Here is a 14700-nt window from a genome sequence, read left to right on the forward strand (position 1 = left end):
ACTGGTGTGAGATGATATCTCATTGTAGTTTTGATTTGCATTTCTCTAATGATTAATGATCTTGAGCATTCGTTCATGTGTTTGTTGGCAATCTGCATATCTTCTTTGGAGAAATGTCTATTTACGTCTTGAGTCCATTTTTGGATTGGGTTGTTTGTTTTTTTTCACACACAGACACTACATTTTATTTTTACAAGAGATAAATAAACTGACACCAAGCATTGTAAATGGATGACCACAACAAAAGCAACAATGATTGAAATTACCAAACACAAAACACACTCATACTATGTCATAATATTGACATTCAGTCCAGTAATCCTCCACTGGAACAGCTCCTTTACTTTGTAGTGAAAATTGATTTGTATATTTTTTGCCTCTGAGTCCTTGTGGGACTTTTATTTTTTAATTCAAACAGAAAGTCACAAAAATTATAATCATCCTCATCAGTTCACTCAGTCCCATGTAATTAATATTTTTTTCATCTTGATCTTTTGTTAGCACTTTTATGAATTCATCAGTTTTCCATTAGAGTTCTGAAAATGCTTATTCATTCAGTTCAGCAGTATAGTCAGTTACCAGAAACCTGTACTTGTCAGAGTCTTTTCCATGAATTCCTTGAAGATGAAACCCTTTTATAGGAACATTTTTGCAAAAGCATCACAGTACACCCAGAACTGTCTGTAAATGACAAAAGACTTAAAAATGACCACGGTTAAAGATTTGATGAAAGTTCATAATAATGCAATTGACAAGGAAATTTAGTTATTTCAGAGATACACATTTTAAAGTAATAACTAGAATTATGACTTATCATACCAAAACATATAAGATTTCTAGAAATTTCATGTAATGTCTGAAACATTTAAATTAACATATTTCCATACAAATAACCGAAAGAAAGTTTAGTATTAGTTATTTTTTGTTTGTTTGTTTGTTTGTTTATACTGCAGGTTATTAGTTATCATTTTTATACACATCAGTGTATATATGTCAATCCCAATCACCCAATTCAGCACACCACCATCCCCACCCCACCGCGGTTTTCCCCCCTTGGTGTCCATACCTTTGTTCTCTACATCTGTGTCTCAACTTCTGCCCTGAAAACCAGTTCATCTGTACCATTTTTCTAGGTTCCACATGTATGCGTTAATATATGATATTTGTTTTTCTCTTTCTGACTTACTTCACTCTTATGACAGTCTGTAGATCCATCCATGTCTCAACAAATGACTCAATTTTGTTCCTTTTTATGGCTGAGTAATATTCCATTGTGTATATGTACCACAACTTCATTATCCATTCATCTGTCGATGGGCATTTAGGTTGCTTCCATGACCTGGCTATTGTAAATAGTGCTGTAATGAACATTGGGGTGCATGTGTCTTTTGGAATTATGGTTTTCTCTGGGTATATGCCCAGTAGTGGGATTGCTGGATCATATGGTAATTCTATTTTTAGTTTTCTAGAAATGTCCATACTGTTCTCCGTAGTGGTTGTATCAATTTACATTCCAACCAACAGTGCAAGAGGGTTCCCTTTTCTCCACACCCTCTCCAGCATTTGTTGTTTGTAGATTTTCTGATGATGCCCATTCTAACTGGTGTGAGGTGATACCTCATTGTAGTTTTGATTTGCATTTCTCTAGTAATTAGTGATGTTGAACAGCTTTTCATGTGCTTCTTGGCCATCTGTATGTCTTCTTTGGAGAAATGTCTATGTAGGTCTTCTGCCCATTTTTGGATTGGGTTGTTTGTTTCTTTAATATTGAGCTGCATGAGCTGCTTGTAAATTTTGGAGATTAATCCTTGGTTACTTGCTTCAGTTGCAAATATTTTCTCCCATTCTGAGGGTTGTCTTTTCGTCTTGTTTATGGTTTCCTTTGCTGTGCAAAAGCTTTTAAGTTTCATTCGGTCCCATTTATTTATTTTTGTTTTTATTTCCATTTCTCTAGGAGGTGGGTAAAAAGGATCTTGCTGTGATTTATGTCATAAAGTGTTCTGCCTATGTTTTCCTTTAAGAGTTTGATAGTGTCTGGCCTTACATTTAGGTCTATAATCCATTTTGAGTTTATCTCTGTGTATAGCGTCAGGAAGTGTTCTAATTTCATTCTTTTACATGTAGCTGTCCAGTTTTCCAAGCACTACTTACTGAAGAGGCTGTCTTTTCTCCAATGTGTATTCTTGCCTCCTTTATCAAAGATAAGGTGACCATAGGTGCGTAGGTTATCTCTGGGCTTTCTATCCTGTTCCATTGATCTATATTTCTGTTCTTGTGCCAGTACCATACTTACTGTCTTGATTACTGGAGCTTTGTAGTATAGTCTGAAGTCAGGGAACCTGATTTCTCCAGCTCCATTTTTCTTTCTCAGTATTGCTTTGGATCTTTGGGGTCTTTTGTGTTTCCATACAAATTGTGAAATTTTTTGTTCTAGTTCTGTGAAAAATGCCAGTAGTAGTTTGATAGGGATTGCATTGAATCTGTAGATTGCTTTGGGTAGTATAATCATTTACACCATGTTGATTCTTCGAATTCAAGAACATGGTATATCTCTCCATCTATTTGTATCATCTTTAATTTCTTTCATCAGTGTCTTATAATTTTCTGCATACAAGTCTTTTGTCTCCTTAGGTAGGTTTATTCCTAGATATTTTATTCTTTTTGTTGCAATGGTAAATGGGAGCATTTTCTTAATTTCACTTTCAGATTTTTCATCATTAGTGTATAAGAATGTCAGAGATTTCTGTGCATTAATTTTGTATCCTGCTATTTTACCAAATTCATTGATTAGTAGTTTTCTGGTAGCATCTTTAGGATTCTCTTTGTATAGTATCATGTCATCTGCGAACAGTGACAGCTTTACTTTTTCTTTTTCAATTTGGATTCCTTTTATCTCCTTTGCTTCTCTGATTGCTGCTGCTAAAACTTCCAAAACTATGTTGAGTAATAGTGGTGAGAGTGGGCAACCTTGTCTTGTTCCTGATCTTAGTGGAAATGCTTTCAGTTTTTCACCATTGAGGAGGATGTTTGCTGTGGGCTTGTCATATATGGCGTTTATTATGTTGAGGAAAGTTCCCTCTATGCCTACTTTCTGCAGGGTTTTTATCATAAATGGGTGTTGAATTTTTTCAAAAGCTTTCTCTGTATCTATTGAGATGATCATATGGTTTTTCTCTTTCAATTTGTTAATATGGTGTATCACATTGATTGATTTGCGTATATTGAAGAATCATTGCATTCCTGGGATAAACCCCACTTCATCATGGTGTATGATCCTTTTAATGTGCTGTTGGATTCTGTTTGCTAGTATTTTGTTGAGGATTTTTGCATTTATGTTCATCAGTGATATTGGCCTGTAGTTTTCTTTCTTTGTGACATCTTACTGGTTTTGGTATCAGGGTGATGGTGGCCTCATAGAATGAGTTTGGGAGCATTCCTCACTGTGCTATATTTTGGAAGAGTTTGAGAAGGATAGGTGTTAGTTGTTCTGTAAATGTTTGATACAAGTCGCCTGTGAAGCCATCTGGTCCTGGGCTTTTGTATGTTGGAAGATTTTTAATCACAGTTTCAATTTCAGTGTTTGTGATTGGTCTGTTCATATTTTCTGTTTCTTCCTGGTTCACTCTCGGAAGGTTGTGCATTTCTAAGAATTTGTCCATTTCTTCCAGGTTGGCCATTTGATTGGCATATAGTTGCTTGTAGTAATTTCTCATGATCGTTTGTATTTCTCTAGTGTCAGTTGTTACTTCTCCTTTTTCATTTCTAATTCTGTTGATTTGAGTCTTGTTCCTTTTTTCCTTGATGAGTCTGGCTAATGGTTTATCAAGTTTGTTTATGTTCTCAAAGGAGTAGCTTTTAGTTTTATTAATCTTTGCTACCGTTTCCTTCATTTCATTCTCATTTATTTCTGATCTGATCTTTATGATTTCTTTCTTTCTGCTAACTTTGGGATTTTTTGTTCTTCGTTCTCTAATTGCTTAAGTGTAAGTTTAGGTTGTTTATTTGAGATGTTTCCTGTTTCATAAGGTAGGATTGAATTGCTATGAACTTCCCTCTTAGAGCTGCTTTTGCTGCATCCCATAAGTTTTTGGTCCTTGTGTTTTCTTTGTCATTTGTTTCTAGGTATTTTTTGATTTCCACTTTGAATTCTTCAGTGATCACTTGGTTATTAAGTAGTGTATTGTTTATCCTCGATGTGTTTGTATTTTTTACAGTTTTTTTCCTGTAATTGATATCTTGCCTCATAGCATTGTGGTTGGAAAAGATACTTCATACGATTTCAAGTTTCTTAAATTTATCAAGGCTTGATTTTTGACCTAAGATATGATCTATCCTGGAGAATGTTCCATGAGCACTTGAGAAAAATGTGTTTTCTGTTGTTTCCGGATGGAATGTTCTGTAAATATCAATTAAGTCCATCTTGTTTAATGTATCATTTAAAGCTTGTGTTTCCTTATTTATTTTCATTTTGGATGATCTGTCCAGTGGTGAAAGTGGGGTGTTAAATCCCCTACTTTGATTGTGTTACTGTCGATTTCCCCTTTTATGGCTGTTAGTATTTGCCTTATGTATTGAGGTGCTCCTATGTTGGGTGCATAAATATTTACAATTGTTATATCTTCTTCTTGGATTGAACCCTTGATCATTCTGTAGTGTCCTTCTTTGTCTCTTGTAATAATCTTTGTTTTAAAGTCTATTTTGTCTGATATGAGAATTGCTACTCCAGCTTTCTTTTGATTTCCATTTACATGGAATATCTTTTTCCATCCCCTCATTTTCAGTCTGTAGGTGTCCCTAGGTCTGAAGTGGGTCTCTTGTAGACAGCATATATACGGGTCTTGTTTTTGTATCCATTCAGCCAGTCTATGTCTTTTGGTTGGAGCATTTAATCCATTTACATTTAAGGTAATTATCGATATGTATGTTCCTATTTCCATTTTCTTAATTGTTTTGGGTTTGTTATTGTCGGTCTTTTTCTTGTGTTTCCTGCCTAGAGAAGTTCCTTTAGCATTTGTTGTAAAGCTGGTTTGGTAGTGCTGAATTCTCCTGGCTTTTGCTTGTCTGTAAAGGTTTTAATTTCTCTGTCAAATCTGAATGAGATCCTTGCTGGGTAGAGTAATCTTGATTGTAGGTTTTTCTCCTTCATCACTTTAAATATGTCCTGCCACTCCCTTCTGGCTTGTAGGGTTTCTGCTGAGAGATCAGCTGTTAACCTTATGGGGATTCCCTTGTGTGTTATTTGTTGTTTTTCCCTTGCTGCTTTTAATATTTTTTCTTTATATTTAATTTTTGATAGTTTGATTAAATTGTGTCTTGGTGTGTTTCTCCTTGGATTTATCCTGTATGGGATTCTCTGTGCTTCCTGGACTTGATTAACTATTTCTTTTCCCATATCAGGGAAGTTTTCAACTATAATCTCTTCAAATATTTTCTCAGTCCATTTCTTTTTCTCTTCTTCTTCTGGGACCCCTATAATTCGAATGTTGGTGCGTTTAATGTTGTCCCGGCGGTCTCTGAGACTGTCCTCAATTGTTTTCATTCTTTTTTCTTTATTCTGCTCTGCAGTAGTTATTTCCACTCTTTTATCTTCCAAGTCACTTTTCTGTTCTTATGCCTTAGTTATTCTGCTATTGATCCCTTCTAGAGAATTTTTAATTTCATTTATTGTGTTGTTCATCACTGTTTCTTTGCTATTTAGTTCTTCTAGTTCCTTGTTAAACGTTTCTTGTATTTTTTCTATTCTATTTCCAAGATTTTGGATCAACTTTACTATCATTATTCTGAATTCTTTTACAGGTAGACTGCCTATTTCCTCTTCATTTGTTAGGTCTGGTGGGTTTTTTTCTTGCTCCTTCATCTGCTGTGTTTTCTTCTGTCTTCTTATTTTGCTTTTCTTCCTGTGTTTGGGGTCTCCTTTTCACCGGCTTCAGGTTCATGGTTCCCGTTGTTTTTGGTGTGTGTCCCCAGTGGCTAAGGTTGGTTCAGTGGGTTGTGTAGGCTTCCTGGTGGAAGGGACTGGTGCCTGTGTTCTAGTGGAGGAAGCTGGATCTTGTCTTTCTGGTGGGCAGGTCCACATCTGGTGGTGTGTTTTGGGGTGTCTGTGGCCTTGTTATGTTTTTATGCAGCCTCTCTGCTAATGGATGGGGTTGTGTTTCTGTCTTGCTAGTTGTTTGGCATAGGGTGTTCAGCACGGGAACTTGCTGGTCATTGAGTGGAGCTGGCTTGGTGTTGAGATGGAGGTCTCTGGGAGATTTTCTCCGTTTGATATTACGTGGAGCTGGGAGGTCTCTTGTGGACCAGTGTCCTGAACTTGGCCCTCACACCTCAGAGGCACAGCCCTGACGCCTGACTGGAGCACCAAGAGTCTGTCATCCACACAGCTCAGAATAAAAGGGAGGAAAAAAAAAGAAAGAAGAAGATAAAATAAAGTACAATAAAATATAATAAAGTCATTAAAACAAAAAAAATAATTAGTAAAAAAAAGCATTTTTAAGTAATTAAAAAAGGGAAGACAGGCTATACAGACACAGATCACACACGGAAGCAAACAGATACACACTCACAAGAAGAGAAAAAGGGAAAAATTTATATATATCGTTGCTCCCAAAGTCCACTTCCTCAATTTTGGATGATTCGTTGTCTATTCAGGTTTTCTACACATGCAGGGTACATCAGGTTGATTGTGGAGATTTAATCCGCTGTTCCTGAGGCTGCTGAGAGAAATTTCCGTTTCTCTTCTTTGTTCATACAGCTCCCAGGGGTTCAGCTTTGGATTTGGCCCCGCCTCTGCGTGTAGGTTGCCTGAGGGTGTCTGTTCTTCGCTCAGACAGGACTGGGTTAAAGGAGCAGCTGATTCTGGGGCTCTGGCTCATTCAGGCCGGGGGGACGGAGGGGTACGGTGTGCGGGGCGAGCCTGTGGCGGCAGAAGCTGGCATGACGTTGCACCAGCCTGAGGTGCGTCGTGTGTTCTCCCAGGGAAGTTGTCCCTGGATCACTGGACCCTGGCAGTGGCGGGTTGCACAGGCTCCCGGGAGGAGATGTGGGGATAGTGACCTGTGCGTGCACACAGGCTTCTTGGTGGCTGCAGCAGCAGCCTTCTCGTCTCATGCCCATCTCTGGGATCTGCGCTGATAGCAGCAGCTCGTGCCCGTCTCTGGAGCTCCTTTAAGAGGCGCTCTTAATACCCTGTCCTTGTGCACTAGGAAACAAAGAGGCAAGAAAAAGTCTCTTGCCTCTTCAGCAGCTCCAGACTTTTTCCCGGACTCCCTCCCGGCTAGCTGTGGCCTGGTAGATCCCTTCAGGCTGTGTTCACGCAGCCAGCCCCAGTCCTCTCCCTGGGATCCGACCTCCAACCTCCGAAGCCCGAGCCTCATCTCCCAGCCCGAGCCCGCCCCGGCAGGTGAGCAGACAAGCCTCTTGGGCTGGTGAGTGCTGTTTGGCACCGATCCTCTGTGGGGGAATCTCTCGACTTTGCCCTCCGCAGCCCTGTTGCTGCACTCTCTTCCGTGGCTCCGAAGCTTCCGCCCTCTGCCACCCGCAGTCTCTGCCCGCGAAGGGGCTTCCTAGTATGTGGAAACCTTTCCTCCTTTACGGCTCCCTCCCACTGGTGCAGGTCCCGTCCCTATTCTTTTGTCTCTGTTTTTTCTTTTTTCTTTTGCCCTACCTAGGTACATGGGGAGTTTCTTGCCTTTTGGGAGGTCTGAGGTCTTCTGCCAGCGTTCAGTAGGTGTTCTGTAGGAGTTGTTCCACATATAGATGTAGTTCTGATGTATTTGTGGGTAGGAAGGTGATCTCCATGTCTTACTCTTCTGCCATCTTGAAGCTCCTCCCCACAAACTTTTGAATGTAAAGTTTATTGTTTTTTACTGTCCTAGTTTTATGTGTTTTCTATAATACAAATGTTTGTTTCATATTTAAATATGTATATTTATAAATATGTATTTATAATTTTTTATATAAATGTATATTTATACTTTATATATTATATACTTTATTATTTATTATTTATTATTATTTATTATTATATATTATATACTTTATATAATATAAATGTATATTTATCCATCTTTTGCTTGTATAAACCATTTATTCATCACGTATTTATTAAATACCACATCTATAGAGCAGTGCAGTAAGTGTTGTGAGGTGCACTCAAGACAAGATGTTAGGGTCTTCCCTCAAGGAGAATAAAGTCTAGTTGAAGATAAAGTATATATGGGACAGCCAAAAGGCTATTAACAAGGAACTGATAAATAAATGCAAGGTAAACTGCATGTGTGTACTATGGGGCATGGAGTAACAGAATGATGAGTGTGGTTGGGTTAAGGAAGACTTCCTGGAAGTGAAATTTAAACTTTTTCTTAAAATGTGTCAATTGGTGAAGTATGTGATTATGTTTGGGGATGAGGGAATTGTGATATTACAGGAAGTGGGAAGAATAGCCCAGAAGAAGCAATTAACATGGGCCAAATCATGGAGATTTGAGTTGATAAATTAGGAGTTAGAGATGCCATTTCAGAAAGTAGGAGAGATGAGACAAAGAAGATAGTTGATAAAGAAGGTGATTTTGTTTAGAGACTGGAAGAGGAAGATTTTGTGGAGTAGGGTTGAGATTCAATATGAGAAAGAACTGCTGTTAGTTCTTGAGCAATCAGTTAGCAGATGTTTACTTCCCACAGCCTGTCATGTACAAGGCATTTTTAGTGTTGAGCAGTAGGGCAACTCAGTGAAAACATAGGTTCTGTGGAGGATAAAACATCATGGAGAGATACATGATGCAGGCACAGCGAACGGGAGCCTGTTGTGTCAATCAAGGCAATAATGGACTGAGAATGTTCACTCTAGTAGTAACTTTGGAAGTGGCGCTTCCAGGAAAGTAATAGACACTAACAATAAAACAAAGTACAGCAGGAAAGAATTCAGAAAGATACCACATTGTGATAAGCCAACTTACACTTTCACAGCAGTTTTTTTCTAGCTCTGTCACACTACAGTAATAATCTTTGAATAATAATCTTTGCTTAACAGTAATTACCACTGTTGAGCATTTACTGTGTGCCAGGCACTGTGTCAGGTTCTTTGCATGTGATACTTCATTTAATCTCCAAAACAACCTTGTGAGGTAGGTGGTATTATCCCTATGTTATAGATGGATAATTTAGGTCAGAGAGGATAAACAACTTGTCTACATTCACAGAATTATCTAGTCCTAGGGTGAGGCTTTGAACCTCGATCTTTTTATTCTGAGGGATGTACTTGTAAGCACTGTGTTGATTTGTTTCTAAAATGCAGTTCCCCTGTCTGCCTTAAATTCTCAAAAATATACATGTGATTAACATACACACTACTATATATAAAATAGGTAATCAACAAGGACCTACTGTATAGCACAGGGGACTCAATATTCTGTAATAACCTATATGGGAAAAAAATCTGAAAAAGAATGGATATATGTATATATATAACTGAATCACTTTGCTGTATACCTGAAACTAATGCAATATTGTAAATCAACTATACCCCAATATAAAATAAAAATTAAATAAAAAAATAAGAATCTGCTTTTCACCAAAAAAAAAAAATACACACACACACACACATGGCATGGCCTGCTAAACCCTGAAATCTTTATGTATATTTTTCAGATCTTAAGTATGTTTCATATCGTATTGAAACCTTAACAGATGAATGTTTAATGTGTGTGTCTCACATAAAGCAATGCATCCAAGATAAATGAGGTAAAGAAATAAAAATTGCCATTGAAAGTTAAAATAATAAAAAAAGGTAGCCAAGTATAATTATCAAAAACCTGGTGTGGATTATTATTATAATTTCTCATTAGTCAGGATTTGCATGAAGATGTCGAAGAAGCTGGTGCACTGCAGAAAAATCACGCTTCTGTGACATCTGCAAACTCCACAGAAGCTGCAGATTCTGCCTGCCTGCCTACAGAAGATCAGTCATTAAGTACTGCAAGCTGTGAAATACCCACAGAACACACTCCAAGCAGTGATCCAGAGGGTGCCCTAGAAGTAAATGATTTTGAAGCGACAGGGGAGAAAGAAAACCATTGTGATGATAAATCTTCTATGCCCTCAACTTCAGAAAAGGAAACAAGTGAAAATGTGCCTATGGCCGAAGAAACTGCAGAGCAACCAAAGAAAAATAGGATTACTTACTCGCAAATTATTAAAGAAGGCAGGAGATTTAATATTGATTTGGTGTCAAAGGTAAGTACCAGTTTTACCCATCTTTTCATAGAACAATACTAAATTTTAATTGATTGAAAATAGCATCCGGGTCCATAAACCCACTTTTAATAATTTTATTCTCTGAAATGTAGAACATTTACTTTATAAAGAGATAGTATCTGAAGTTTATAGCTCCATTAAAATATTCTTTAAACATAGTTAAAAACACATTAAGAATGCTCAGTACTATATCAAGGATACTTCTGTATTGGAACACGTTTTCCACCCTAATATTCTCCTCTTACTGCATGGGCACTATGAATTCTACCAAGAAAAAAGTCTAATGAACCTAATTACAGATCCATGTTATTTATAGTCAGTCTATTAAATGAACTTTTGTTTAGCCCTTATTTATATAGTAACTATTTTAACATCTATATGATGATGAACATTTTGAAAAAAAACAATGCATTTTTGAAAATTATCGGTTCAGGTGTGAGGACTTTGGAGGATAATTTAATAGTAGTGGGGGCAGGGAGATTGGTAAGAATGCTATTTACTTCAGTTATTTTTCTATCCTTACCTCTAATGTTAGGTCAGTATGACTTCAGAAGAGGTTCCTGAGTCTTAGGAGGATATAGTGTTGTACTGGGTTTATGGGAAGCAAGGCTAATTTAGTGCAAAAGCACAGAAAACCAGTAACATAAAAGGTAATAGCCTTAAAGGGTTACAGTATAGGGCTGGGTGAAAGTAGAAAGAAACAGACCAAATACCGTAAGTTGAGGGCAAACGAGAAATTGAAAAGAAGTAGGAGAGGGTGGTGAATAACATCAGACTTGCCTCAAAACTAGGCTTTTCTATTTAATGTGCTCTCCTGAAGTTCCAGGTTATAAAGAGAGGGACTAATGCTCCTCACATTTTGCTGATCCAATCACACATCCTCATACTGCTGATATCTTTGAACCTGATGCCTGAAAATATGAATATCTTTTTACTACTCATAGTTTCTTTCTGACATAGCTCTCTGTGCCTGATTCTGCCTTGGTCTGAGTTGGCTACTGCCTTGGTCCTACCTAATATTTCTGTACCATCTATTCCACCTACTTTGATCCTGCCATCCTTTGAAATCTAGCATTCTTTCCATGTTACCTTGGCTATTAATTCCTGGGTGGAAGTTAAATCATAGCTCACTAATAGTCTTCCTATTCTCATGAGCAGGAAAGAATTTTAAAAAAACAATAAATAAGACAAAACACTGAAGTAGTCAAGTAACAAATAGGTTTTGTTCTGAAATTTTCATTTTGAATTAGTTACTTGGAATTTGAAATGCTTAACTGAAAGAAACGGTGAATGGTGGTTAAGAATCAAGACTACTTCATAAAAGTCTCTAACTTTTATGTTAGCTGAAATATAGTATAAATCTTGCAAAGAGAAATGGTAAAAGAAGTGCTGTTAGAATTTTTGGAATTATTGTAGGAAATGATTCAGTTGTATAAGAAAATGCATGCTGGTTGTGGTGCAGGGGGAGATAGTTTAATTAGATGCTGAGATATTTGAGGAGACTCTGGAGGAGATTTCTGGGTATTTTCACAAGTTTGAACAGTTAATAATAGTGGTTCTCTTAGGGTAAATTAAAAACAAACACATTAAGGCAGTTGTATTTTGTCCTGCATAGGTTTCATGGGTTCACATGTTTAAAAAATAACTAATAATGATTTACTGTACTCATCCTACAAAAGCAGGGGTGGCTAAAGAATGTATAACCATAGCAATACAAGAGGTTTATTATCATTTTTAAAAAGTGAGTCATTTAATGAACATTTATTGAGTACTTACTGTGTGGAAAGCAGTATATTCCATGACATTGGGTCAATCAGTTACTCCTAGGAAATTCCATCTGTTGTAATAATTGCAGTTATTGCATCTGAGTGTAGGGTGATTGACAAATATCTGTCTGAAGCCCTACCTCTTTCCTAAAGTCCAATTTGATATCGCCAAACTATTTGACATTTCTACATGCATTCCATTTCAGAGTCATCATGATAAAACTGACAAGTATTGTGGTGCTTTACAGTTTACAAAACTCATCCCTATATACAGCCTTTTAAAAAGAAATCTTATAGCTCAGGGTAGGTTAGTTAAATAAAATATAGTACTTTACTGCTTATGCTTATAGAGAAGATGATCAAAGATGAAGTTCTTACAAATAAAACTCATTTCAAAGAAAGTCCATACCCTTAATAATTATGAAACCAACATGCCAAGTGAAGCAAGAGTTGTTAATTATTTAATTTAGTTGCCATTATTATAATCAAATTGAAGTATTCTTTAGCCTCTCACCATTGTGAAATTGCTATGGTAGGTCACTTACATAATGATGGAAAAGAAGCTTAGGTTTAAATATGGTACATAATCATTTCTAAGCTTCAGACAAAAGGTTATGTAGTTTTTATTGAAATGTGTTTTCACTCTTCAGTGGTATCTTAAATGCTTTATTTTTAAAGCTGGAATTAAATCTTAAGGTTTATTAGATCTTAAAATACATTCTGTGTTTGATATATTAATATTTGTGAAATTATTATGATACTGAGGGATCACTGAATCTTGAGTATTTGTGTTTTTAAACAAATAAGGTATTTGAAGTAACTTTTATTATAATTATAGAATTAAGACTTGGCAATATATTCTTAAAAGCATGAGCTATATCAGTTGTGTAGTTTATTAGGCTGAAGGTAATGAAGTAACATGCCATATTTAGTCAGGATAATTGATTTTTAAAAAAGCAGTGTCAATTTTGTTTCTTATGCACAATGTTAGACTGATATAATAGTTTTAAAAAATTTACCTAACTGATACTGATTTACAGAACGACTGTACTGAACCTCTTGCATACTCAAACTAATGGTTTTTTGTTTTATTTTGGTTTGGGTTTTTTTGGCTGGTTATGCTCTGTATAGGTTTTTTTTTTTTTAACATCTTTACTGGAATATAATTGCTTTACAATGTTGTGTTAGTTTCTGCTGTATAACAAAGTGAATCAGCTATATGTATACATATATCCCCATATGCCTTCCCTTTTGTGTCTCCCTCCCACCCTCCCTATCCCACCCCTCTAGGTGGTCACAGAGCACAGAGCTGATCTCCCTGTGCTATGTAGCTGCTTCCCACTAGCTATCTGTTTTACATTTGGTAGTGTATATGTCATTGCTACTCTGTCACTTTGTCCGAGCTTACCCTTTCCCCTCCCTGTGTCCTCAAGTCCATTTTCTATGTCTGCATATTTATTCCTGTCCTGTCCCTAGGTTCATCATAACGATTGTTTTTCTTTTTTTTTTCTTTTTTTTTTTTACATTCCATATATATGTGTGAGCATACGGTATTTATTTTTCTCTCTCTTGACTTAACTTCACTCTGTATGACAGACTCTAGGTCCATCCACCTCACTACAAATAACTCAATTTCTTTCTTTTTATGGCTGAATAATATTCCATTGTATATATGTGCCACATCTTCTTTATCCATTCATCTGTCGATGGACACCTAGGTTGCTTCCATGTCCTAGCTATTGTAAATAGTGCTTCAATGAATATTGTGATACATGACTCTTTTTGAATTATGATTTTCACAGGGTATGTACCCAGTAGTGGGATTGCTGGGTCATATAGTAGTTCTATTTTAAGTTTTTAAGGAACCTCCATAGTGTTCTCCATAGTGGCTGTATCAATTTACATTCCCACCAACAGTGCAAGAGGGTTCCCTTTTCTCCACACCCTCTCCAGCATTTATTATTTGTAGATTTTTTGATGATGGCCATTCGGACCAGTGTGAGATGATACCTCATTGTAGTTTTGATTTACATTTCTCTAATGGTCAGTGATGTTGAGCATCACTTCATGTGTTTGTTAGCAATCTGTATATCTTCTGTGGAGAATTGTCTGTTTAGATCTTCTGCCCATTTTTGGATTGGGCTGTTTGTTTTTTTTTGATATTGAGCTGCATGAGCTACTTATATACTTTGGGGATTAATCCTTTGTCAGTTGCTTCGTTTGCAAATATTTTCTCCCATTCTGAGGGTTGTCTTTTGGTCTTGTTTATGGTTTCCTTTGCTGTGCAAAAGCTTTTAAGTTTCATTAGGTCCCATTTGTTTATTTTTGTTTTATTTCTATTTCTCTAGGAGGTGGGTCAAAAAGGATCTTGCTGTGATTAATGTCAAAGAGTGTTCTGCCTAAGTTTTTATAGTGTCCGGCCTTAACATTTAGGTCTGTAATCCATTTTGAGTTTATTTTTGTGTATGGTGTTAGGAAGTGTTCTAATTTCATTCTCTTACATGGAGCTGTCCAGTTTTCCCAGCACCACTTATTGCAGAGGCTATCTTTTCTCCATTATATATTCTTGCCTCCTTTATCAAAGGTAAGTTGACCATAGGTGTGTGAGTTTATCTCTGGGCTTTCTATCCTGTTCCATTGATGTATATTTCTGTTTTTGCAAGTGCCATACTGTCTTGATGAGT

The 14700-nt window shown here is 36.7% G+C and overlaps 1 protein-coding gene across 5 annotated transcripts in view; it reads left to right on the top strand.

Annotated features, from left to right (window-relative positions):
• The window catches only part of CHM (CHM Rab escort protein), a 198197-nt gene that overhangs the window by 68067 nt on the left and 115430 nt on the right, over nucleotides 1-14700 (top strand). For all 5 annotated transcript variants that reach the window (XM_033849258.2, XM_033849259.2, XM_033849260.2 and 2 more), the window contains one exon: nucleotides 9842-10229. In XM_033849258.2, coding sequence (XP_033705149.1) covers nucleotides 9842-10229 — 388 coding nt within the window. The remainder of the gene's footprint in view (nucleotides 1-9841; nucleotides 10230-14700) is intronic.

The sequence above is a fragment of the Tursiops truncatus genome, chromosome X, assembly GCF_011762595.2.
Source record: "Tursiops truncatus isolate mTurTru1 chromosome X, mTurTru1.mat.Y, whole genome shotgun sequence".
In the NCBI taxonomy this organism is placed as follows: Eukaryota; Metazoa; Chordata; class Mammalia; order Artiodactyla; family Delphinidae; genus Tursiops; species Tursiops truncatus.